The sequence below is a fragment of the Stegostoma tigrinum genome, chromosome 8, assembly GCF_030684315.1.
Source record: "Stegostoma tigrinum isolate sSteTig4 chromosome 8, sSteTig4.hap1, whole genome shotgun sequence".
Taxonomy (NCBI): Eukaryota; Metazoa; Chordata; class Chondrichthyes; order Orectolobiformes; family Stegostomatidae; genus Stegostoma; species Stegostoma tigrinum.
Window position 1 is genome coordinate 74,213,786 of NC_081361.1, and position 24,054 is coordinate 74,237,839.

At 42.4% G+C, this 24,054-nt stretch overlaps 1 protein-coding gene across 1 annotated transcript in view; it reads right to left on the reverse strand.

Moving 5' to 3' along the window:
- Window positions 1-1,482: 1,482 nt before the first annotated feature.
- The window catches only part of kiss1ra (KISS1 receptor a), a 67,115-nt gene continuing 44,543 nt past the window's right edge, over window positions 1,483-24,054 (reverse strand). Inside the window, exons 2-5 of the mRNA XM_048539461.2 lie at window positions 20,152-20,276; window positions 15,023-15,158; window positions 11,906-12,144; window positions 1,483-2,795 (exon numbers count right to left, since the gene is read on the reverse strand). Of these exons, the coding sequence (XP_048395418.2) occupies window positions 2,460-2,795; window positions 11,906-12,144; window positions 15,023-15,158; window positions 20,152-20,276 (836 nt within the window). The 3' untranslated portion in view covers window positions 1,483-2,459. The remainder of the gene's footprint in view (window positions 2,796-11,905; window positions 12,145-15,022; window positions 15,159-20,151; window positions 20,277-24,054) is intronic.

The following is a 24,054-nucleotide window of genomic DNA, read 5'->3' on the forward strand; positions in this document are numbered from 1 at the left end:
ATGGGTACCTGGCGACTTCAGCTTGTTACTGGCTGCAAGGAACCTCTATGTTGTTTACCATCAAACAGCTACTCAGGACATGATCCGCAGGTACCAGCAATAGGCAGCTTTTTTTCACAGACACTGGCATCTGACATTTACTGACCCCTCACAGCACCTCTCTAATCCACTTGCAGGAAATTCGGGAAGCACAGATTTTTATTGCAGGAAGCACTGCCATCTGGCATTGAAAGGCTGCTGAAGGAACACTCAGCAGGTAAGGACAGGCACCAAGCTCGCAGGGGTGTTCATTTACTCTCTAATTGCACCCTCACTTCGCCTGAAGTTGCATGCTCACAGAATCGATGCCTTACTTTGCCTTGACATTGTCATACCTGTTGGCGTGTTGCCATTTCAGCCAGAGCCAAACACCATCAGTCATGTTACATTGACATGCTCTTTAGCATAGACACACAGGTAGGTAATTTGTCAGTATGCATCTGTTGGTGGAGGTTGGGAGGGAACATCTTGCTATGTGGCATATTGAGAAGTCAATTTAATGCTTACAGCATGTACCTGCACATCAAACACACAGCATTTCATTCAACCAAGTGGCATGCCAGAAATTGGTGGGGGCTAGTCCTTAGTCCAATCAAGTGGGATGCTGTTGTCAGTCAGGGGGTCCTGGTAGCATCAATCATGGGCACCATCTTCATTCTATTCAGAGGCTTATCCATGGTCAGTCGGCCAACTGGGACACACGTGGTTGGGGGATATGTCCAAATACAGTTTAGAGAGTTGGCAATGGTCATTCCCTTCAGGCCAGCTCTAGCAAACAGGGGAATCATTAAGCATCAAATGGGGAGCTGCAAAAACAGCAGTCTATGGTCTGAGCATGGTCTAGGGGCCACTCATTAAAGTCACTCAGAGGTCTGAGGCAAATTTAGCCCTGGGAGTCAGTCCATTCATTCAGGAGGCTTGTAGGGGCAGCGGGTTATCATTGCCAAACAGGATGAGGAAGTCAAGGCTGGAGATTTGGGCAAAAGGCACTTATAGAGCTGGGTACAAAGATGTTGATGGGGCAAACTCAGCGTGCATGGGTTGTATGTGAAGCAGCATCAGAGGATATGTTATGCTATGGGGCAGAGAGGGTGAAGTTGGCAGTGACCAACATCCCACCAATGGCAATGTACAGGATTCTCAGTAGATATGATCTACTTTAGGAACACAAGGACTGAAAGAGGTTCTCAGGTGTGCACTTCCTAGAGATGCATGCCACCACCCTGACAGCAGCCACAACTCTGACAGCCTGGAGCACTCTATGGACTGCCGTGTCTGAGGACCCATATGCCTTACAAAGCCAGTTACAGAGGGACAAAAGACAGCCACTGAGACCTTACCTAATGATTCCATTGGGCAATCCCATAACTGAATCAAAGCACAGGTAACATTTGATCAGTGCTGTGGTGTAGCAGACAATAGGCTGCTAAGATGTGGATCCATTTCTTGGGCCTCTCTGGAGGACCTGTCCAGCACAGTCTAGTCAGAGTGAGCGGTATCATGGTGGCATTCTGAGGCTCTGAAAATTTGAGCAGGCAAAGAGTTGACGTGCTGGATGCTGATGAACTGGGGAAATGGAAATAGTCTTCTGAACCGAACTGCATTTGAAACTTTTCTGGCCCACATGGCTAGACCGTTGAGATCTCCCTTCAGTCTGGTGCCTTTGCTTTCATAATTAACTGTACAGTTAATTTTCTAAACATCTTCTTCATTTAAGATTACATCACTGGTTATATACCACAAACAAAATGGAAGTAGCTCTGGATCCTGCAGAAAATCATTGAAAAGATGTTCTAGTTCCTAAAGTACTACTGAGAAAGTCTTCACACAAAAAGTGTTTTATATCGAAAAGCCTCAAAGTCCAACTGAATCCTTTATAATTTGCTTTTCAGGAAATGTTGTCCTTAGAATTCTTTGAAGTTCAGATGGAAACTGCCAATAAGAAAACATTTCTTGGTCTGCTGAGTTACTTACTGAAGAATAGACATTTTAAACATTAAAAACCTAAAGAACTGAAGATGCTGTAAATCAGGAACAAAAACAAAGTTGCTGGAAAAGCTCAGCAGGTCTGGCAGCATCTGTGTGGAAAAAATCAAGAATTAACATTTTGGGTCCAGTGACCCTTCCTCAGAGGCTTTTCCAGCAACTTCTGTTTTTGTTCATGTTAAACATTAACACTATATTAGGTATTATTAAATATTAACATTACATTAACACCACTCTAACACTTCTACACAAACATTAACTCAAAGTATGAAACCTAGTGTTAGTTCAAACTTTACAATATTTTTCTTAATGCTTACTGAGGGCATGTTTTCCAGGAATTTTGTGGGCCAAACAAGTTGACCATCATTGTTTTCATTTCTTTAACCATGTTCATTCATGACAATCGATAACAATTAGGATTATGCAGTGACAGACTACACTTCTGCATTGTCACTTCCAGAAGTCATGTTGGTGTCCCTTACTTTCTGTCTGAACATGAATGGGAAGGCTTTCTTAAAGGACTTCCTGAAGCTGGCTCCCATAAAACCGTAAACAATGGGGTTGATGCAGGAATTGGCGTATGACATGCAGTTAGCCCAAGTCTTGATCTTGTAAGTCACATAGTTGGCCTGGAAATTTGGATAAAAAGCCTGGAACAGGATAAAGAGCTGGATGGGTCCCCAACAAATTGTAAAAAGGAGCACAATTACCACCACCATTTTAGAAATCTTGCTTCTCATTGCTACTGTTCTTTCAGACAAATGTTGAACCTAGGTGAAAACAGATACATATTAGTATTGCGTTCTTAAAAGACAACCGTATCAAACTGATAATAAAATGTGAGGCTGGATAAACACAGCAGGCCAAGCAGCATCTCAGGAGCACAAAAGCTGACGTTTCGGGCCTGGACCCTTCATCAGAGAGCTGAAACTGCTGCTGTTTCAAACGAGAGACCTTATGAGACCAATTAACAACTAAAGAAAGACTAATAAAAGAGCATTCACAGCTTGTTTGGCCCTGCTCAATACTTGTTCAGAGATAATGGGAACTGCAGATGCTGGAGAATCCAAGATAACAAAGTGTGGAGCTGGATGAACACAGCAGGCCAAGCAGCATATTAGGAGCACAAAAGCTGATGCTTCGGACCTAGGCCCTTCATCAGACCCTTTTTTTTCTGATGAAGGGTCTAGGCCCGAAACGTCAGCTTTTGTGCTCCTAAGATGCTGCTTGGCCTGCTGTGTTCATCCAGCTCCACACTTTGTTATCTTGGATTCTCCAGCATCTGCAGTTCCCATTATCTCTGTTTCTACAACCCTTTGTTATGTAAATATTCCAAGTCCTCTGCCCTCCCTTCAGGAACTTTTCTTTCCATGTTCTTAGCAACTCAATTGTTTATCTATTTGAAACTTACCAATTCCAATGTATCAAATGGTAACAGAACATAGAACAGTACAGCCCAGGAACAGGCCCTTTGGTCCACTATGTTTGTGCTAACCATAATGCCACTCTGAACTAATCGCATTTAACATGGTCTATATCCAAAGAAACAAAGAAACAAAGAAACCTACAGCACAGGAACAAGCCCTTTGGCCCTCCAAGACTGCACCGATTAAGATCCTCTGTCTAACCTGTCATCTATTTTCTAACGGTCTGTGTCCATTTGCTCCCTGCCCATCCATGTACCTGTCCAAATATATCTTAAAAGATGCTAACGTGTCTGCGTCTACCACCTCCGCTGGCAACGCGTTCCAGGCGCCCACCACCCTCTGCGTAAAGAACTTTCCACGCATATCTCCCTTAAACCTTCCTCCTCTCACTTTGAACTCATGACCCCTAGTAATTGAATCCCCCACTCTGGGAAAAAGCTTTTTGCTATCCACCCTGTCTATACCCCTCATGATTTTGTAGACCTGAATCAAGTCCCCCCTCAATCTCCGTCTTTCTAATGAAAATAATCCTAATCTACTCAACCTCTCTTCATAGCTAGCACCCTCCATACCAGGCAACATCCTGGTGAACCTCCTCTGCACCCTCTCCAAAGCATCCACATCCTTTTGGTAATGTGGTGACCAGAACTGTACACAGTACTCCAAATGTGGCTGAACCAAAGTCCTATACAACTGCAACATGGCCTGCCAACTCTTGTACTCAATACCCCACCCATTGAAGGAAAGCATGCCATATGCCTTCTTGACCACCCTATTGGCCTGCGTTGTCACCTTCAGGGAACAATGGAACTGAACACCCAGATCTCTCTGTTCATCAATTTTCCCTAGGACTTTTCCATTTACTATATAGTTCGCCCTTGAATTTGATCTTCCAAAATGCATCACCTCGCATTTGCCCGGATTGAACTCCATCTGCCATTTATCTGCCCAACTCTCCAGTCTATCTTTATTCTGCTGTCATTTCTGACAGTCCCCTTCACTGTCAGCTACTCCACCAATCTTAGTGTCATCAGCAAACTTGCTGATCAGACCACCTACACCTTCCTCCAGATCATTTACATATATAACAAACAACACAGCACAGATCCCTGTGGAACACCACTGGTCACAGGTCTCCAATTTGAGAAACTCCCTTCTACTACCACCCTCTGTCTCCTGTTGCCCAGCCAGTTTTTTATCCATCTAGCTAGCATACCCTGGACCCCATGTGACTTCACTTTCTCCATCAACCTGCCATGGGGAACCTTATCAAATGTCTTACTGAAGTCAATGTATATTACATCTACAGCCTTTTCCTCATCAATCAACTTTGTCACATCCTCAAAGAATTCTATTAAGTTGGTAAGACATGACCTTCCCTGTACAAAACCATGTTGCCTATCACTGATAAGCCCATTTTCTTCCAAATGGGAATAGATCCTATCCCTCAGTATCTTCTCCAGTAGCTTCCCTACCACTGACGTCAGGCTCATCGGTCGATAATTACCTGGATTATTCTTGCTGCCCTTTTTAAACAAGGGGCAACATTAGCAAGTCTCTAGTCCTCTGGGACCTCACCCATGTCTAAGGACGCTGCAAAGATATCTGTTAGGGCCCCGGCTATTTCCTCTCTCGCTTCCCTCAGTAACCTGCGATAGATCCCATCTGGACCTGGGGACTTGTCCACCTTAATGTCTTTTAGGATACCCAACACTTCCTCCTTCCTTATGTCAACTTGACCTAGACTAAGCAAACATCTATCCCTAACCTCAACATCCGTCATGTCCCTCTCCTTGGTGAATACGGATGTAAAGTACTCGTTAAGAATGTCACCCATTTTCTCTGAATCAGCGCATAACTTTCCTTCTTTGCCCTTAAGTGAGCCAATCCTTTCTCTAGTTACCCTCTTGCTCTTTATATATGAATAAAAGGCTTTGGGATTTTCCTTAACCATGTTTGCCAGCAATATCTCATGTCCTCTCTTAGCCCTCTTAATCCCTCATTTCAGATTCGCTCTACATTCCCGATATTCTTGCAATGCTTCGTCTGTCTTCCATCGCCTAGACCTCATGTATGCTTCCTTTTTTCTCTTGGCTAGTCTCACAATTTCACCTGTCATCCATGACTCCCTAATCTTGCCTTTTCTATTCCTCATTTTCACAGGAACATGTCTCTCCTGCACGCTAATCGACCTCTCCTTAAAAGCCTCCCACATATCAAATGTGGATTTACCTTCAAACAGTTTCTCCCAATCTACATTCCTGAGATCCTGCCGAATCTTGGTATAGTTGGCCTTCCCCCAGTTTAGTACTCTTCCTTTAGGACCACTCCTATCCTTGTCCATGAATATTGTAAAACTTACGGAATTGTGGTTGCTATTTCCAAAGTAGTCCCCTTCTGTAATATCAACCACCTGGGCGGGTTCATTCCCCAGCACCGGGTTGGACTACATACATACTGCTCTAGAAAACCCTCCTGGACACACCTTACAAATTCTGCTCTGTCTTGACCCCTAACACTGAGCGAATCCTAGTCAATGTTAGGAAAATTAAAATCTCCCATCAATACCACCCTGTTTCTCCTACACCTTTCCATTATCTGTTTACATATTTGTACCTCTATCTCATGCTCGCTGTTGGGAGGCCTGTAGTACAGCCCCAACATTGTTAGTGCATCCTTCCTATTTCTGAGTTCTACCCATATTGCCTCACTGCTTGAGTCCTCCACAGGGCCCTCCTTCAGTGCGGCTGTGATATCGTCTTTGACCATTACTGCAACTCCTCCACCCCTTTTACCTCCCTCTCTATCCCGCCTGAAGCATCGATATCCTGGGATAACTAGTTGCCAGTCATGCCCTTCCCTCAACCAAGTCTCAGTAATAGCAATAACATCATACCTCCAGGTACTGATCCAAGCCCTAAGCTCATCTGCCTTGTCTACTACACTTCTCGCATCCCTCCATTCTCTGTCTGTTCATGTGTCTGTCTAAACGCCTCTTAAACTTTGTATTCATATCTGCTTCCACCATCTCCCCAGGTATCTAAAATCCTCTGTGTAAAAAAACTTAACTCACACATCTCCTTTAAACTTTCCTCATCTCACCTCAAACCTTTGCCCCCGAGTTGATTCACAGAAACGATACAGAACATTTGGACCATCTGGTCTGTGCTGATCCAAAGACACCCAGCTGCCCTTTCTAATCCCATCTTCCTACTCACATCCCAGCGCCCTCCAGTTTACAGCATTTAAGGTGCACATCTGGGTACATTTTAAAAGACTTCAGGGTCTCTGCCTCCACACCAACTCATGCAGTGAATTCCAGGCAGCCACCACCCTTTATGTAAAAGATTTTTGTTATGTTCTCTCTAATCTTCGTGCTGCTCAGCTTGAATCTCTAACATCTGGTTTTTGAAGTCTCTCCCAAGGGAAACAGGTTGCTTCCATCTACCCTTCACAATTTACCCCTCAGACTCTTCTGTTCCAAAGAAAATAACCCCAACCCCTCCAATCTCTTCCAGTAGCTCCAATTCTCCAGCAAAGTCACCATGAATTCCATGTGATTTGATCTTCTGGGCCAGGCTGCCACATGGACCTTGTCAAATCACAGAATCCCTACAGTGTAGAAAGAGGCCATTTGGCCCATCCAGTCTGCACTAGCCCTCTGAAGATCATCCTGCCCAACCCAGCCCCCCACTTTATCCTCATAACCCCACATTTACCATGGCTAGTCCACCTAGCCTGCACATCCCTGGCCACTATGGGGCAATTTAGTATGGCCAATAACACTAACGTGAACATGAGGCAACATGGTGGCTCAATGGTAAGCACACTACCTCACAGGGCCAGGAACCCAGGTCTGATTCCAACCTCAGGCAACTGTCTGTGCAGAGTGTGCACATTCTCCCCGTGTCAGCATGGATTTCCTCCGGGTGCTCCGGTTTCCTCCCACAGTCCTAAGATGTGTAGACTGGGTGGATTGACCGTGCTAAATTACTCATAGTGTTCAGGGATATGTAGATTAGGTGGGTCATAGGGGAATGGGTCTAGGTGGGATGCTCTGAGGGTCAGTGTGGTTTTGTTGAGCCAAAGTGTTTCCATACTGTAGATATCCTGTGATCTTTGGACTGCAGGGGAAACCCATGCAGACACAGTCACAGTGAGAATGTGTGCAAATTCCACACACTCAGTGCCCCAAGGCTGGAATCAAACCCAGGTCCCTGGCACTGTGAAGCAGCAGTGCTAACCACTGAGCCACTGTGCCACCCCTTGTATAGGAGCACAGCAGTCAACTGCCCCATCAACTTCAGTTGAATGCCTCCAGAAACATGAAATCAAATAGCTGATGGCTCTCAGCTATCGTACGGTCTTGAAAGGAGTAGCTACTTCTCCCGTGGTATCTAACTTAAAATTTGTTTCTAGCCACTGGCTATAATATCTGCATTCCTCGAAGATTCCTGTGGTGTCTCTTATTTCCTGGATATTACTTTACTTAATTATTCTCCCTATAGGTATTTGAGCTGGGAACTTGCAGCATTCTGTTTTAAAATAGCTCCACCTCTGACAGTAACGTGGCTTGCTGCTGGACAATCCTCTCCCAATGCCACAGCAGGAAATTTAGATAATGATAGTTCTGCATTCTTTTCAGCATTGTCCTTTAACAAGTATCTTGGCATTTTTCTGGCCAATAAAGTGCCCTACATTAGTCATATGATCATCTAAAGGCTCTTTAGCCCTCAAACCAATGCACAAATCTTCTCTGGTTGATACCGTCAGTGCCAGTTGCACATGATGCAGCCTGGTTTGGGATTTCTGTGTAGCAAAGAAACTTGAACATTGGAAGGACTTCTACATAACGAGGTTAGTTGCAGTACAATATCAGGAATGGGGTTAAACTTTTCTTTGCCTGTTTCACATACTGGTCAAGGCCATTCAGCATAATTTCTGCCACTTAACACTAGTATCTGCCTATTCTGATCTCTGTCTGGTGCACCTGCCACAGAAGTCTATCTGCTTTGAGTTCTGCCAGCTTTGTCTATACTGGAGCCTGCTGCACATTCTGACAGTTTTTGCCATGTTTTCCCGATCTGTCCTACTGCCTGACACTACTCTGATCTCTGCTGGTTGTCTGTCAGATCCATTTTGTGCTGTACTTTCTCTCATGTCGGAACATACCTCCTGCAACTGCTCACCGTTGCTTAAGTTTTCACACTAATGCTGGATGCACTACTTGCTTGGAGGAAAGGGTTTTCAATTTTACTGCTGTCATCATGTTACAGATGGGCTTAGAGATGGACATGGAGCAACTCTTTGCAATAAGAAATGTTTATTGAACTATGTGCATACACATAGATAATTGGAATAGATTGCTGCATGACCATTTTATAATAAAACCTTCCAGACACTGCCTAACATAATCCTGACATCACTGCTTGTGATCTTGTCAGCTGGTCTATTGATAACTACTTCGCTTTTACAACACTCAGCACTGTTGGTCCATCATTACAACAGGCCAAGATGTCCAGGTAGTAAGTGGACTGTTTCCAGAATGGCTCACACTGACTATAGGGTTTGTCGATGTGCGTGTTTCTGAAGCATGCAGAGTGGGCACATCAAGTTGTCAAACAACATCTCACACAGATATGGCCATGAACTGTCAGTTTGGTCCTCATAGGCATTCAGGTGCATGACAGATTCCCAATTAATGCTAATGAAAGGACTGGCCAAGGTCATCCAAGTACATTTTATTTGGTTTTGCTACTGCAGAAAGAGTCAAAGTATTGCATTCAGCGTTATTATACTTTAATAATTAAATCTGGATGCACTTCAATGTCTATCATATAGGAATAGCGTCCTGGTTTAATTCAGTTTGATTCTGCATTTAATATTCCACTTATCACCTTCCTGTTACCTGCTGAATTTGTTTACCTGACTTTGTTACATGATGGTTACATATCTGTGTGATTTATGAATGTTTTAATGTAACTTGCTCATTGGATTGTGAACAGGTTTCTGCAATAAAATACCACTGTTGTTATGGCGATTATTATTATTAGTTTGGAAAATGTTTTGGATGGTGGAAGTCAAGAGAGTTAGAAGCCCTGTCTGGAGAAAGATTTTATTCAGAAACAAAGGGGGCTATATTTGCATTTCCACTAGTGCTGCTGTGTGACTGTTGATACAGAATGGGTAGCCAAGATGTGCACAGATGGAAGGAGAAAGACTCTCAGTAGAAAGCTCACACAGCAAGGGTATTCCATCTCAGCCAGAAGCAATTTCTCAGGCAGCTACATTTCACCAAGGACGCAGAGACTGAAATGTGCTTCCTTCTTTAACCAGATGTGCAGCTGTACTGCAGAGCCAGAACCAGCTGCTGCAAAAATAACTGCGGTCTTAAATTTGTATGGCACCATATTCTTCCCAGCTGGAGGCAGAAGGAGACATGTTCCTTAATGATGCTTGTTTTGTAGACCTTTAATTGAGAGCATTCATCGTCCTCCCTATGTGCACAACCTCCCCCATTGCTACTTGAGCAACCCCAGCTTCTCAAAGCAAATATTGTAGCTAAAATCCAGCAAATCTGGAATCAATAGTCTGTTACTAAACAGTAGGTCCATTTTTTCAAACCAGCCTGAAGACTGAGCCTGGGCAAAATGACCCTGGGAAACCTTCATACAGGCTAAGAAATTATTTTAATTAGATCAACACACTTGTTAAAATAGCAAATAAAGGCTGCACCAAGTTGAAAACAGACATATATTCATAAAATAAAATGAACAAAACTGATCACTGCTATTGAAATTCCTTGCCATTTAACAAACCATTTCATACCTGGCATCAAATGTTAGATTATTGTATCCTGTGATGCTAATTTTAGACTCAACCATATAACTATAGCATGTGATCCAAATTGTTCTCAAAGAAAGAAATAATTTGATTAGGTCAAATCTTAGGAATGAATAACTAGTTAACAAAACTTATATTCTGTCTGCTGAGTCATATATTTGGAAATTGTACCATTTTGCTCAAAATCAGAGTAGCAGTCTGTGCTATTTGCAAAGTGTCTGGTTTGGTATGGTTTCCTGATTCAAATATAAAATATATCCTTATGGTACATCTGGTGAACTTTTGGATAAGAGGCATTTAATTTCAGACGACTCAAACCAATGTGAATGGATAGGTATGTTAGTAAAGAATACTCCAAGAAAAAAATGCTACTGCTCACTTGTATGAATAACAATTTAACATCACCAAAAGTAACATTTGATTATTTTCTGACGGTTTCTCTGCTACTTCTTTTACTTCTACAATATAACTTATCTTCAATCTAAAACCTAAACAGTAAGTAAATCACCAAAGTAAGTGGACACGGACTTTGATGGATAGAGGACGTACAATTAACTTTAATAGAGAGACAAAAAAATGAATATTTCCATCAAGAAAGCCTGACTATGAAACTGTCCGCTTATTTCATCACTGTAAGCTCAGTCCAGTTACAAAAACTCAACTCCTTGATTTGTAATCACATTCAGAGTACTGTATAAAACAAAAAAAAACTGAAACTATCAAGAACTTTGGCCACATTGACTGAAACATTAATACCGTTTCTCTCTTCACAGATAGTACCATATTTACAGCATTTTCTGTTTATATTGCCATTAATTTTATTGGTGTAAAGTCATGAAATTCTACAAATCTTTTAACATGAGGCACAAGAAGATTAATTTCTTACTTCTGTAAATGGAGCAATTGAGCCTGGTTCTGACTCTTCCACATGTCAATGTTTGATCACTGTAGGACTTACAAAGCTGAAGCCAGTTTTCATTACTGATTTCATAACTGAAAACTGGTTTCAGATGGGGTGGGAGACATTTGTTCAGGGACATGACAGCTTCTAATATTGCACTAAAACAGTACTGAATCAATAAATCTGCAAAAATGTTCACAGCTAGCTTATACCACCCATGAAGATTTCTGTCCAAGATTTTGTTACAAGTATTTCCACATTTGATTTGCGGGCCATTAGAAAACTCTGATCGTTCTGCTGCATTAAACTTTCCTACAGATCATAGAGCACCCAAATCAATTTTGTGAACCACCAATCATTGTTGCAATGACCACTGACCACTCCACTTTGCAATGCCAGTTTACTATTGATAAAAGATTTCAGCTTACAAGATCAAAAACAAAATTCAAAAGTGAGGCTTGAATTTGGGTAAAATGGCTTTCAGAGTAATGGGAATGAAAGAAATGAGAGCACACCACTGGTTAGAAAGCAAACCTTGGTTCTTGTCTGTTTAAAAAGAAAACTCAGCCAAAAAATAAGTCATCATTTTTATTACCATATGTTTCCACTTTACTTTGAAGGCTAAGGTACGCCATCTACGGATCAAATCGTCAATGAAAATTCCCTTTTAGTGTTTAGCTTGAGAAATGAATTAAAATTTTGCACCCACCTGATAGTTGTTGTCAATGGGCTCAACCACAGATTGTCCAACTCTCTTCAATATCAAGGAATAGCACAAAGAGATGGTGAACAAAGGTAGAAGGTAGACAGCCAGAAAGTGGTACAGTATGAAGCCTTTCTGATGGGAATCTGATGGAAAGGCCTCAGCACAATATGTTCTCGGTCCATACCAGTAACCTTTTACAATCTTCTGGTACATGATAATTGGTGAAGACAGAATCAAGGAACCTAGAATCAAAAAGCACTGATGTCAATGAGATCATCCATCAGCCTATATGTAGCAAAGATAGCAATGCAAGACTGTGATTAAATCAAGAAGCTTGGTGCTCGAATATGTTAGAACCTCTGGCATGTATTATGCTTTATATTCCTGTCTCTGTTTCTCATTCTTTACATTTCATGTTCACTGTTGACAACTATGTTGCAAGTTTTTGTAGGTGCACTCTGGTTGGGACATAGTCATATCTTGCAAGGATATGATGTTTGATATGATCTTCTGGTTTTTAGGACAGACAGCTGACATACCCCTGGTATCACACTGGTATGAAAACTCATATGCCACTTTACACAGATGGAGTTTAATTTGGATATATGTGAGGTATTGCATTTTGGTAAAACAAATAAGGGCAGGACTTCTACAGTTAATGGTAGGGACCTGGGTAGTATTGTAGAACAGAGACTTGTAGGGGTTCAGGTACATAATTCTTTGAAAATTGCATCACATGTAAACAGGGTGGTTAAGAAGGCATTTACCCTGCTTGCCCTCATTGTTCAGGCCTTTGAGTAGAGGAGTCAGGTCATCATGTTGAGGTTGTACAGGATGTTTGTGGGGCCTCTTCTGGAGTACTATGTACAGTTCTGGTCACACTGCTATAGGAAGGGTATTATTAAATTGGATAGTGTTCAGAAAAAATCTACCAGAATGTTGTTGGGATCGGAGGGTTTGAGTCATAAAGATAGGCTGGATGGGCTGGGACTTTATTCACTGAAGTCCTGGAGGTTAAGGGGTGAACTTATAGAGGTTTATAAAATCATGAGGGGTATAGAGAAGGTGAATAACAAGGGTCTTCTCCCTAGAATGGTGGAGTTCAAGACTGAGGGGCATATTTTTAAGATGAGAGGAGAAAGATTCAAAAAGGACATAAGGGGTAACGTTTTTACACAGAGTGGCTCCTATGTGGAATGAACTGCCAGAAGAAGTGCTAGGTTCAGGTGCAATTGCAACATTTAAAAGACATTTCAGTAAGTACATGAAAAGGAAAGATTTGGAGAGATTTGGGCCAAACGCAGGCAAGTGGGGCTAGTTTGGTTTGGGAACCTGGTCAGCATGGACTCATTAGACTGAAGGGTCTGTTTCCATATTGTATGACTCTTCACTCTATTACTCATTTGTGTGACTTTGCAGCTTGAAGGTAGCATCCTGTTGTTGACATCCACCACTTGTGTTGCGACTGCATGGTAGAAGCGTGAAGCAGCCAACTTCATTTAGCACTCAACTCATGAGTTAGCTCACCCTTCAAAGGCAATCTGGGGAATTTTCAGATCAGTGAGTGAACACCTTAGGGCATTCCATCAGCTTGTACAATGTACAGTAAGAAATGATCTGATCAGGGTTGCCATTATCCTGCAGGGTAGTTTTTATTATACCATGACTCAGAATCAGGATCGTAAGGTAAATGAGTGACTAGGGTCCTGCTTACAAAGTTGCCATGTTTGCATGTGGAACTGTAGCAATCTGAATATGTATATGGACCAATGGATATAGATTTCAAGCAAATAGAGAATTCTCAGTTGATAACTCAACTAGAACATCAAGGAATGAGTAAATGAATTTGACTTATTGTCACAAAATGGGATCTTATTTGACTGTTCTATTTCAAACATGAATTTGAGCACAGGACGTCACCTGTTACAAAATACTTACATGTAGATCTGGATGCAAATCTAGCAAATCTGAATCTACAAATCAGGATTATACAGAGGTTGGGAGGTGTACCAATTAAGACATGGTTCTCATGAAATCCAACAAATATGTTTGTGAGCACTGAGCCAAGTGGAGACCCCATAGCAATACTATTGATTTGCACATGCATGACATTGAGGAGGCAATGGCGTCACGGTATTATTGCTGGACTGTTATCCAGAGACCCAGGTGACATTCTGAGGACCCGGGTTCGAATCCTGCCATGGCAGATCATAGAATCTGAATTCAGTTTTAAAAAGTCTGGAGCTAAGAATCTAATGATGACCATGAATCCAGTGTTGAATGTCGGAAAAACCCATCTGGTTCACTAATGTCCTTTAAGGAAGGAAACTGCCATCCTTAACTCATCTGGCCTACATGTGGCTCCAGACCCACAGCAATGTGGTTGACTCTTAACTGCCCTCTGGGCTATTAGGGATGGGCAATAAATGCTGTCTAGCCAACGACCTCATCCCACGAATAGATTAAAAGAAAACTGAACTCAACTGTATGACATGCAGAGTTCATTAGATTTCTGGCTGATCAATGTTTGCTGAATAATCTTGACCATGGGAGAATTAATATGGATATATTAATATAAATGGCTTCCTGCACTCGCAGTATATAGTTTATCAGACCTTGTGTGTGCTAGGAGCCATATGTATTAACACATACGGCCCTGTTCTTAGCAAAAAGAATGAACAAGTACACCAATATGCCTGTTTCAAATCAATATAAGAGGTAACAGCCATTCAGTGGTTTATTTCTCACAGCAATGCTCTGATCAGACAGATTGACTCTGACTGGTTTAAAATTTAAACAAAGCCTGACAGTTAACTGTCAATTATCATTAATTAGTGCATTCCACATGGCAAGGCTGCTAGCAAACAGGGTCTACTGGCTAACCAATCAGCACTCACCTCTGATGTAATATGTGTTGATTTTATTCTTGAATTGCTATTCTTGCGAATTGTCCTGATAATTCGCAATGATGAAAAGCTTCGATAAACTGTCTTTTTTCAGCAATATTCAGGTTCTGTACTACCAAATGACTGTTTAACATAGTTCTGTTAATCCTCACATATTCAAACATAATTATCAGCATAGGTGTTTTGATATCCACAGTGTTAAATCAGAATATACCTATCCATATGCATACGCTGACCACCATGGCGACCTTAGGAGTGCGATGACGCAACGACTGAAGCGCATAAAGTGTTGCATAACAGCGATCAGCACTCATTGCAGTCAAAGTAATGCAGGTTGCCTGGACAGTAACCTGTAAAAAATAAATATATAAGCATCCTTCATTACATAACAGTGCAGTAAAGGTGATGAGAAAATAATTCAATTGGGTTATTGGTGGCTGCAATAATAATCAGGTGCTGGGAGTCAATGATAAATCAAACATTTCAAGGACCACTAGTAATGGCCCAACAGGACAGTTTCATTCCTTATCAGTACCCTAATGAAGAATAAAAATAGGGCTCAAGTGTTTGCACATTTAGAACAGAATTGCTTCAGGGAAAGGTTCGTGAAAAGTATTCTCAATCAATAACTCAAATGTTTTAAGCATTTCATTAAAAGCTTTCAGGCATAAAATGGGTTGGGATGTCATGTTGCAGGTTTAGAGGACATTGGTTAGGCCACTTTCGGAATATTGCACTCAATTCTGGTCTTCATGCTGTACGAAGGATGGTGTGAAACTAGGGAGGGTTCAGAAAAGATTTACAAGGATATTGCCAGGGTTGGAGGGTTTAAGCTATCAGGAGAGGCTGAATAGGCCGGGCCATTTTCTCTGGAGCGTCAGTGGCTGAGGAGTGACTTTAAAGAAGTTCATAAAATCATAAGGGGCATGTATAGGGTGAATAGCCATGGTCTTTTCCCCAGTGTAGAGAAGTCCAAACATAAAGGGCATACATTTGAGGCAAGAGGGGAAAGATATAAAAGGGACTGAAGGGACAACATTTTCACACAGATGGTGGTGGCTGTTTAGAATGAGTTGTCAGAGGAGATGGTGGAGGCTTGTACAATTACAACATTTAAAAGGCATCTGGATGGGTGTATGGATAGGAAGGGTTTAAAGGGAAATAGGCCAAATGCTGGCAAATGGGACTAGATTAATTTAGGATATCTGGTTGGCATGGACGAGTTGGACCGAAGGGGTTGTTTTGTTTCTGTGCTGTACAGCTCCATGACTCTAAATGAAGGAATTGCAGATATTTATCACCTTAACTGGCATTCTAACCAATGGTAATTGCATTAAGCAAATTATTTACTACAGATTGTACTTTTTTTTTGCTAAGTAACATGCAATTGATTTAGAATTAGAATTAGAGTTAGGTTTTATCCTCACATGTACTCAAGTGTACAAGTACAGGATTACATTGAAAAGTTTATAAAGTCACCATTCTCCAGTGCCATCTTAGGTACAAAAACCCAAATTTGAAAAAAAAACATCTAAGATACAAAAACCAGCATTACAAAATTGGGTACATTCAAACAGGTATGTTCTAAGGTAATGGAAGGGGCTTAATGAGCTGAAGAAAACTAAGCAAGAACAGTTAAATTCAACGACCTGTTCAATAAATAAAAATATTTTTAATTACTTGGTAGCTGTATTTCAGTGGTATCTTATCTTGTTTCCTGAATCTGAGCTAGTTGTAGTCCTGGCTCTTTTGACTCCATTATGATATCACCTCTTGACACTCCTCAGATCCTCTAATGACAGTTCAAATCGGCAACAAAAACTAAAGTCACCCTTTTAGATTTCCTTCAGGATTAACAAATCTATGTCCTCTAGTTTTGGACTCTCCCACCATGGGAAAAAGACTTTCACTATTCACATTATCCATGTCCCTCACAATTTTATAAATCTCTAAAAGGTCACCCCTCAGTCTATGGCACTCCAGGGAAAATAGCCCCAGCTTATTCAGCTTCTTCTATAGCTCATGCTCTCTGGCAACATCCTTGTAAAGCTTTTCTGTACTCTTTCAAGTTTAACTACACCTTTCCTATAGCAGAGAGACCAGAAGTGAACACAATATATTCGCAACATAACATTCCATCTCCTATACTCTGCACTGACCAATAAAGGCAAGCGTGCCAAACACCTTCTTCACTACCCTGTCGAGCTGCAACTCCACCTTCAAGGAACTACGAACGTGCACTCCAAGGCAAAACTCCCCTACCATTAGGTGCATAAGTCCTTCTCTAATTTGCCTTACCAAAATGCAACAAATCACACTTGTGTAAATTTAAATCCATCTGCCACTCCTTGGCCCATCAATTCATCTGACCAAGAACCTGTTGGTACTCTGAGATAATTTTCTTCACTGTCCACTACATCACCTATTTTGGTGTCTTCTGTGAATTCACTAGCTGTACCTCTTATATTCACAACCAAATCATTTATATAAATAATGAAAAGAAGTGGACCCAGCATTGTTTGACCTACTCTTGAGAAATAAGGTAGGACAGGTGACTGAGGTGTCAATGAGGGAGCACTTTGGAGCCAGTGACCACAATTCTATTAGTTTTAAAACTGTGATGGAAAAGGATAGACCGGATCTAAAAGTTCAAGTTCTAAATTGGAGGAAGGCCAATTTTGAAGGTGTTAAACAAGAACTTTCAAAAAGCTGACTGTGGCGGATGTTCACAGGTAAAAGGATGGCTGAAAAATGTGCATTTTTCAAAAATGAGATAACAAGAGACTAGAGACAGTATCTTCCTGTTAGAGTAAAGGGCAAGGCTGGTAGGTGTAGCAAATGCTGGATGACTAGAGAAATTGAGGTTTTGGTCAAGAAAAAGAAGGAAGCATATGTCAGGTATAGACAGCAGGGATCGAGTGAATTTCTGGAAGAGTATAAAGGCAGTAAGTGTCTACTTAAGAGGGAAATCAGGAGGGCAAAAAGGAGACATGAGATAGCTTTGACACATATGGTTAAGGAGAATCCAAAGAGATTCCACAAATACATTAAGGACAAAAGAGTAACAAGGGAGAGAATAGGGCCCCTTAAAGATCAGCAGATTTGTGTGGGACTGCAGGAAATTGGGAAAATTCTAAATGAGTACTATACAGCAGTGTTTACTGTGAAGGAGGACATGGAGGCTAGAGAACTTGGGGAAATAAATAGCAACATCTTGAAAAATGTCCATATTACACAGAGGAGGATATGCTGAATGTCCTAAAACGCATAACGGTGGATAAACCCCCAGGATCTGATCAGGTGTAATTTAGAACTCAGTGGGAAGTTATGGAAGTGAATGCTGTGCCCCTTGCTAAGATATTTATAAAATCAATAGCCACAGGAAAGGCACCTGAAGACCGGAGGTTGGCAAACATGGCGCAACTATTTAAGGAAGGTGGTAAGGAAAAGCCAGGGAACAATAGACTGGGGAGCCTATCATCAGTGATGGGCAAGTTCATAGATCATAGAATTTCTACTGTATCAAAACAGGCCCTTCGACCCAACACTGATTCATCACCCTCTCAGCCACCTAATCTCCACATCCCTGAACACAATGGGCAATTTAGCATGGCCAATCCACCTAGCCTGTGCATCTTTGGACTGTGGGAGGGAACAGTAGCACCCAGAGGAAACCCACGCAGATACGGGGAGAATGTGCAAAGTGCATACAGACAGTCACCCAAGGGTGGAATTGAACCTGGGTGCCTGGCACTGTGAGGCAGCAGTGCTAACCACTGTGCCACCTGTTGGAGGGAATCCTGAGGGACTGAATTTACATGCATTTAGAAGAGCAATTACTGGTTAGGAATAGTCAACATAGCTTTGTGCATGGGAAATTGTGTCTCACTAGCTTGATTAAGTTTTTTGAAGAAGTAATGAAGATTGATGAAGGCAGAGTAGTGGACATGATCTGCATGGATTTCAATAAGGCGTTTGACAAGGTTCCTCATGGTGAACTGGCTCGCAAGGTTAGATCACATAGAACACAGGGAGAGCCAGCCATTCGGATACAACACTGGCTTGAAGGTAGAGACAGTGGGTGGTGGTGGTGGAGGGCTGCTTTTCAGACTGGAGGCCTGCGACCAGCAGTGTACCACAAGGATTGGTGCTGGGTCCACTACTTTTCATCATTTATACAAAAGATTTGGAATGTGAACATTGGAGGAATGGTTAGTAAGTTTGCAGGTAACACCAAATTGGAGGTGTAGTGGACAGTGTAGAAGGTCACCTCAGAGTATAACGGATCTTGATCCGATAGGCCAGTGGGCTGAGGAGTGGCAGATGGAGTTTAATTCAGGTAAACGTGAGGTCCTGCATTTTGGAAAGGCAAATCAGGCCTGGACTTGGACACTCAATGTTAAGGTTATGGGGAGTGTAGCTGAACAAAGAGACCTTAGAATGCATGTTCATAGTTCCTTGAAAGTGGTGTCCCAGGTAGTCAGGATAGTGAAGAAGACATGAGAGGCAAAATTTTTCATGCAGGAGGTGGTGCATGTATGGAATGAGCTGCCAGAGGAAATGGTGGAGGCTGGTACAATTGCAACATTTAAAAGGCATCTGGAAGGGTATATGAAGGGTTTGAAAGGGTATGAGCCAAACATTGGCAAATGGGACTAGTCAGATTGGGATGTCTGGTTCATGCAGATGAGTTGGACCAAAGGGTCTGTTTCTGTGCTGTAAGACTCTATAACATTTACCGTTTATATCCTCACCAATTATGGCCTCATGCACATCGCCATTTTAATTGCATCACTATGAGCCGCTAAATATCCAGCTGCTGGGGCTCTAAGTTCTGGATTTCCTTCTTTAATCGCACCTCCTCTTGATGCCCCCTTTTCCCTTGAAGACATTCCATCAAACATATCTCTGTGACCAAACATTTGGTCAGCTGTCTCAGAATGTGCCTCAGTGTCATGTTTTGTTCAATAATACCCCACTGAAACACCTTGGAACGTTATACCACCTCATGAATGCGTGTTATTTTTACATTTGTTTATTTTAATTGAGGTAGTAAATTGATTAAAATAATATACAAAACTTTCATACATACATTAACCAGAGCATGGATTACAGCAATTTAAAATACCTTATATCATGTTAACATGAACCATGGAATTATAAAGACTCAAGAATGCTGATTCTAACTACATTTACTTGCTTCATTAACTCACTTTGTTCTGATTTACTGATGTCATTGACAATGCAACTCTAAATGTCAGTAATATTGTGACATTCATCTTTGCTTTATAAACCAACATTTCTTTAATTTCCTAACAGCTCAGCATGTGTATGTTCACTTACCTGTTGTAAGTAGTTGACAAACTTGCACATGAAGTCTCCAAAGATCCAGCCAGGTAGAGGGTATAGAGTGGCAGTAAATGGAACACAGCACACGAGGAATATTATGTCTGTGGCAGCCAGGTTAGCTTTCAATGAAATGGAAGATATCTTTAGGATTCAAAGGTTTTTGTCAGTCCATAAGATTTTCCACTGCCTATTTGGGAAACACTTTCATAAAAATATTTTCAAGGCTCATCAACAAAGATCAATGCTTTCCAAATCTGTTTGCTGTCACATAATACATTGACAGGTGCAAGAATGCGCCATTTTACTTCTGATAAACCATATCTTTAATTTTTCATTATTGATGTAAAGCTAACAAGTCTGTACTTATCCACTGTGGTCCTCTCAGTTTTTATAGCTTTGGGAATGGCTGTATTACAACTTTCCCATTGTTCATTGTTCCCACCTAACTATAACATAACTCCCAGTCATTCAGAAATGTCCTTCATTGTCTATCTAATTCATTTGAATTTTAGCTGTTCTACATTGCAGTATGTATTGCTTTTTAGCCTCTTTTGCCTATTAGAACCTAGGCTTTGTTAATGATGGTGATAAATGAACAAAAAAAAATGTTTTGTAGTAATCAGCACAGAGGCTAAAAGTGGTCTAAATATATATATGAAAAATTTGTTTCGTTCTGCAATAATGTAGACATTTCAGATGCACAACACTTTGGAAATTTAATTTACAGCTCCTTGTATTTTGTAGTTCAGGCGTACGTTTTATTTGTGAAGATAAAATGAAGTACTCCAAAAAATCTGTCTCCAACACTAATGGATTAAGGCATGCTTGATAAATATTATGGCCGTGATGTGGATCAAGCATAAATCCCAGACAAACACTTTCTCAAACTCACTCAGTTTAATTCACCTAGCACAAAATAACTGGTCTCTGAAGGCTTCCTGATTGCAAGTTAATACAAATCGAAGAGCTCATATTTCAACTGTTAAGCTGCCTATTCTCTCCATAGCTGCTCAATATTTTCAGAATGTTTTGCTTTTACTCAGGTTTTAGACATCTCCATTTTACTTTTCCTTTTAGTCTGTTAATTTGATGTTTTCTTGGCTACCACTAGAGAGCAGCAATGAATTAGTAAGGTAGAGAGTGCCGTAAATTTTATAAAGCAATGGCATGGTAAAGAAACATTTAGGATTTTTTTTAAAATTTGAGTTACACTGAATGAAAAATACCACATATACTGGTGTACATGAAGGTGAAGAAATAGACAGTGAAAGATGTGTGTTTTGTGCTTACCTAGAATATAAACTTTTCAAATGAAACAAATTGCATCTGTACCATTCACAGTCTCACTGATTTATATGATAAACGGCAAACTACTGATTCTCTAAAATAGTCTTTGCTCTGTCAATTGAAGAAATGAGTGTGATGAAATCCTCTTCAGCAATCTATGAATATTGTAACATTCAGGGAAGTGGCAACTCTAATGGGTTGATACAGTTGTTTCAAAACATTATACATTATTTACATTCAACTGTGGGGCTTGATGAGAGGTTTTCAACAGGTCATTCAGCACAGTTCAAGAGTTACTCAACAGTTAAGTTTGGGCAGTTAAAGAAGTTGAGGCTACATCATTGAATTTTTTAAGGCAAAGATAGCATGACTTTTGTATAGTAAAGGAATTAAGGAGCAGGTGGGTAGGTACTGTTGAGTCCATGAACTTTTCAGCTATGATCTCATGAATGACAGAGCAGACTCGATGGGCTAGATATCAGAGATAATGGGAACTGCAGATGCTGGAGATTCCAAGATAATAAAATGTGAGGCTGGATGAACACAGCAGGCCAAGCAGCATCTCAGGAGCACAAAAGCTGACGTTTCGGGCCTAGACCCTTCATCAGAGAGGGGGATGGGGGGAGGGAAATGGAATAAATAGGGAGAGAGGGGGAGGCGGACCGAAGATGGAGAGCAAAGAAGATAGGTGGAGAGGGTGTAGGTGGGGAGGTAGGGAGGGGATAGGTCAGTCCAGGGAAGACGGACAGGTCAAGGAGGTGGGATGAGGTTAGTAGGTAGCTGGGGGTGCGGCTGGGGGTGGGAGGAAGGGATGGGTGAGAGGAAGAACCGGTTAGGGAGGCAGAGACAGGTTGGACTGGTTTTGGGATGCAGTGGGTGGGGGGGAAGAGCTGGGCTGGTTGTGTGGTGCAGTGGGGGGAGGGGATGAACTGGGCTGGTTTAGGGATGCAGTGGGGGAAGGGGAGATTTTGAAACTGGTGAAGTCCACATTGATACCATATGGCTGCAGGGTTCCCAGGCGGAATATGAGTTGCTGTTCCTGCAACCTTCGGGTGGCATCATTGTGGCAGTGCAGGAGGCCCATGATGGACATGTCATCTAGAGAATGGGAGGGGGAGTGGAAATGGTTTGCGACTGGGAGGTGCAGTTGTTTGTTGCGAACTGAGCGGAGGTGTTCTGCAAAGCGGTGCCCAAGCCTCCGCTTGGTTTCCCCAATGTAGAGAAAGCCGCACCGGGTACAGTGGATGCAGTATACCACATTGGCAGATGTGCAGGTGAACCTCTGCTTAATGTGGAATGTCATCTTGGGGCCTGGGATGGGGGTGAGGGAGGAGGTGTGGGGACAAGTGTAGCATTTCCTGCGGTTGCAGGGGAAGGTGCCGGGTGTGGTGGGGTTGGAGGGCAGTGTGGAGCGAACAAGGGAGTCACGGAGAGAGTGGTCTCTCCGGAAAGCAGACAGGGGTGGGGATGGAAAAATGTCTTGGGTGGTGGGGTCGGATTGTAAATGGCGGAAGTGTCGGAGGATAATGCGTTGTATCCGGAGGTTGGTAGGGTGGTGTGTGAGAACGAGGGGGATCCTCTTGGGGCGGTTGTGGCGGGGGCGGGGTGTGAGGGATGTGTCGCGGGAAATGCGGGAGACGCGGTCAAGGGCGTTCTCAATCACCGTGGGGGGGAAGTTGCGGTCCTTAAAGAACTTGGACATCTGGGATGTGCGGGAGTGGAATGTCTTATCGTGGGAGCAGATGCGGCGGAGGCGGAGGAATTGGGAATAGGGGATGGAGTTTTTGCAGGAGGGTGGGTGGGAGGAGGTGTATTCTAGGTAGCTGTGGGAGTCGGTGGGCTTGAAATGGACATCAGTTACAAGCTGGTTGCCTGAGATGGAGACTGAGAGGTCCAGGAAGGTGAGGGATGTGCTGGAGATGGCCCAGGTGAACTGAAGGTTGGGGTGGAAGGTGTTGGTGAAGTGGATGAACTGTTCGAGCTCCTCTGGGGAGCAAGAGAGCATCCCTTCCTCCCACCCCCAGCCGCACCCCCAGCTACCTACTAACCTCATCCCACCTCCTTGACCTGTCCGTCTTCCCTGGACTGACCTATCCCCTCCCTACCTCCCCACCTACACCCTCTCCACCTATCTTCTTTGCTCTCCATCTTCGGTCCGCCTCCCCCTCTCTCCCTATTTATTCCATTTCCCTCCCCCCATCCCCCTCTCTGATGAAGGGTCTAGGCCCGAAACGTCAGCTTTTGTGCTCCTGAGATGCTGCTTGGCCTGCTGTGTTCATCCAGCCTCACATTTTATTATCGATGGGCTAGATAGCCTACTCCTACTCCTATTTCTTATGTTCTCATGGACGAAGGCAGTTAAAGAAGATGGTTTTTACTTTTTGGCGCTAATCAGTCAGCAAATTTGCAGGACGGAAAAGAAGTTTCATCTTGCAAGGTGCTGCCAGAGCACCTTTTTGTGAGCCCTCAGAAGAAGCTGTGTGCTATTCAGGGTTCACTGCAGCTGACAGCAAGAATGAAGGAAGCCCTTAAGCAGTATTAGTTTTGTGCTGCTGAGCAAAGTGAGAAAAATGCAATACCAGCTTGGTTAAGCTAGCTGTACATGAAAAG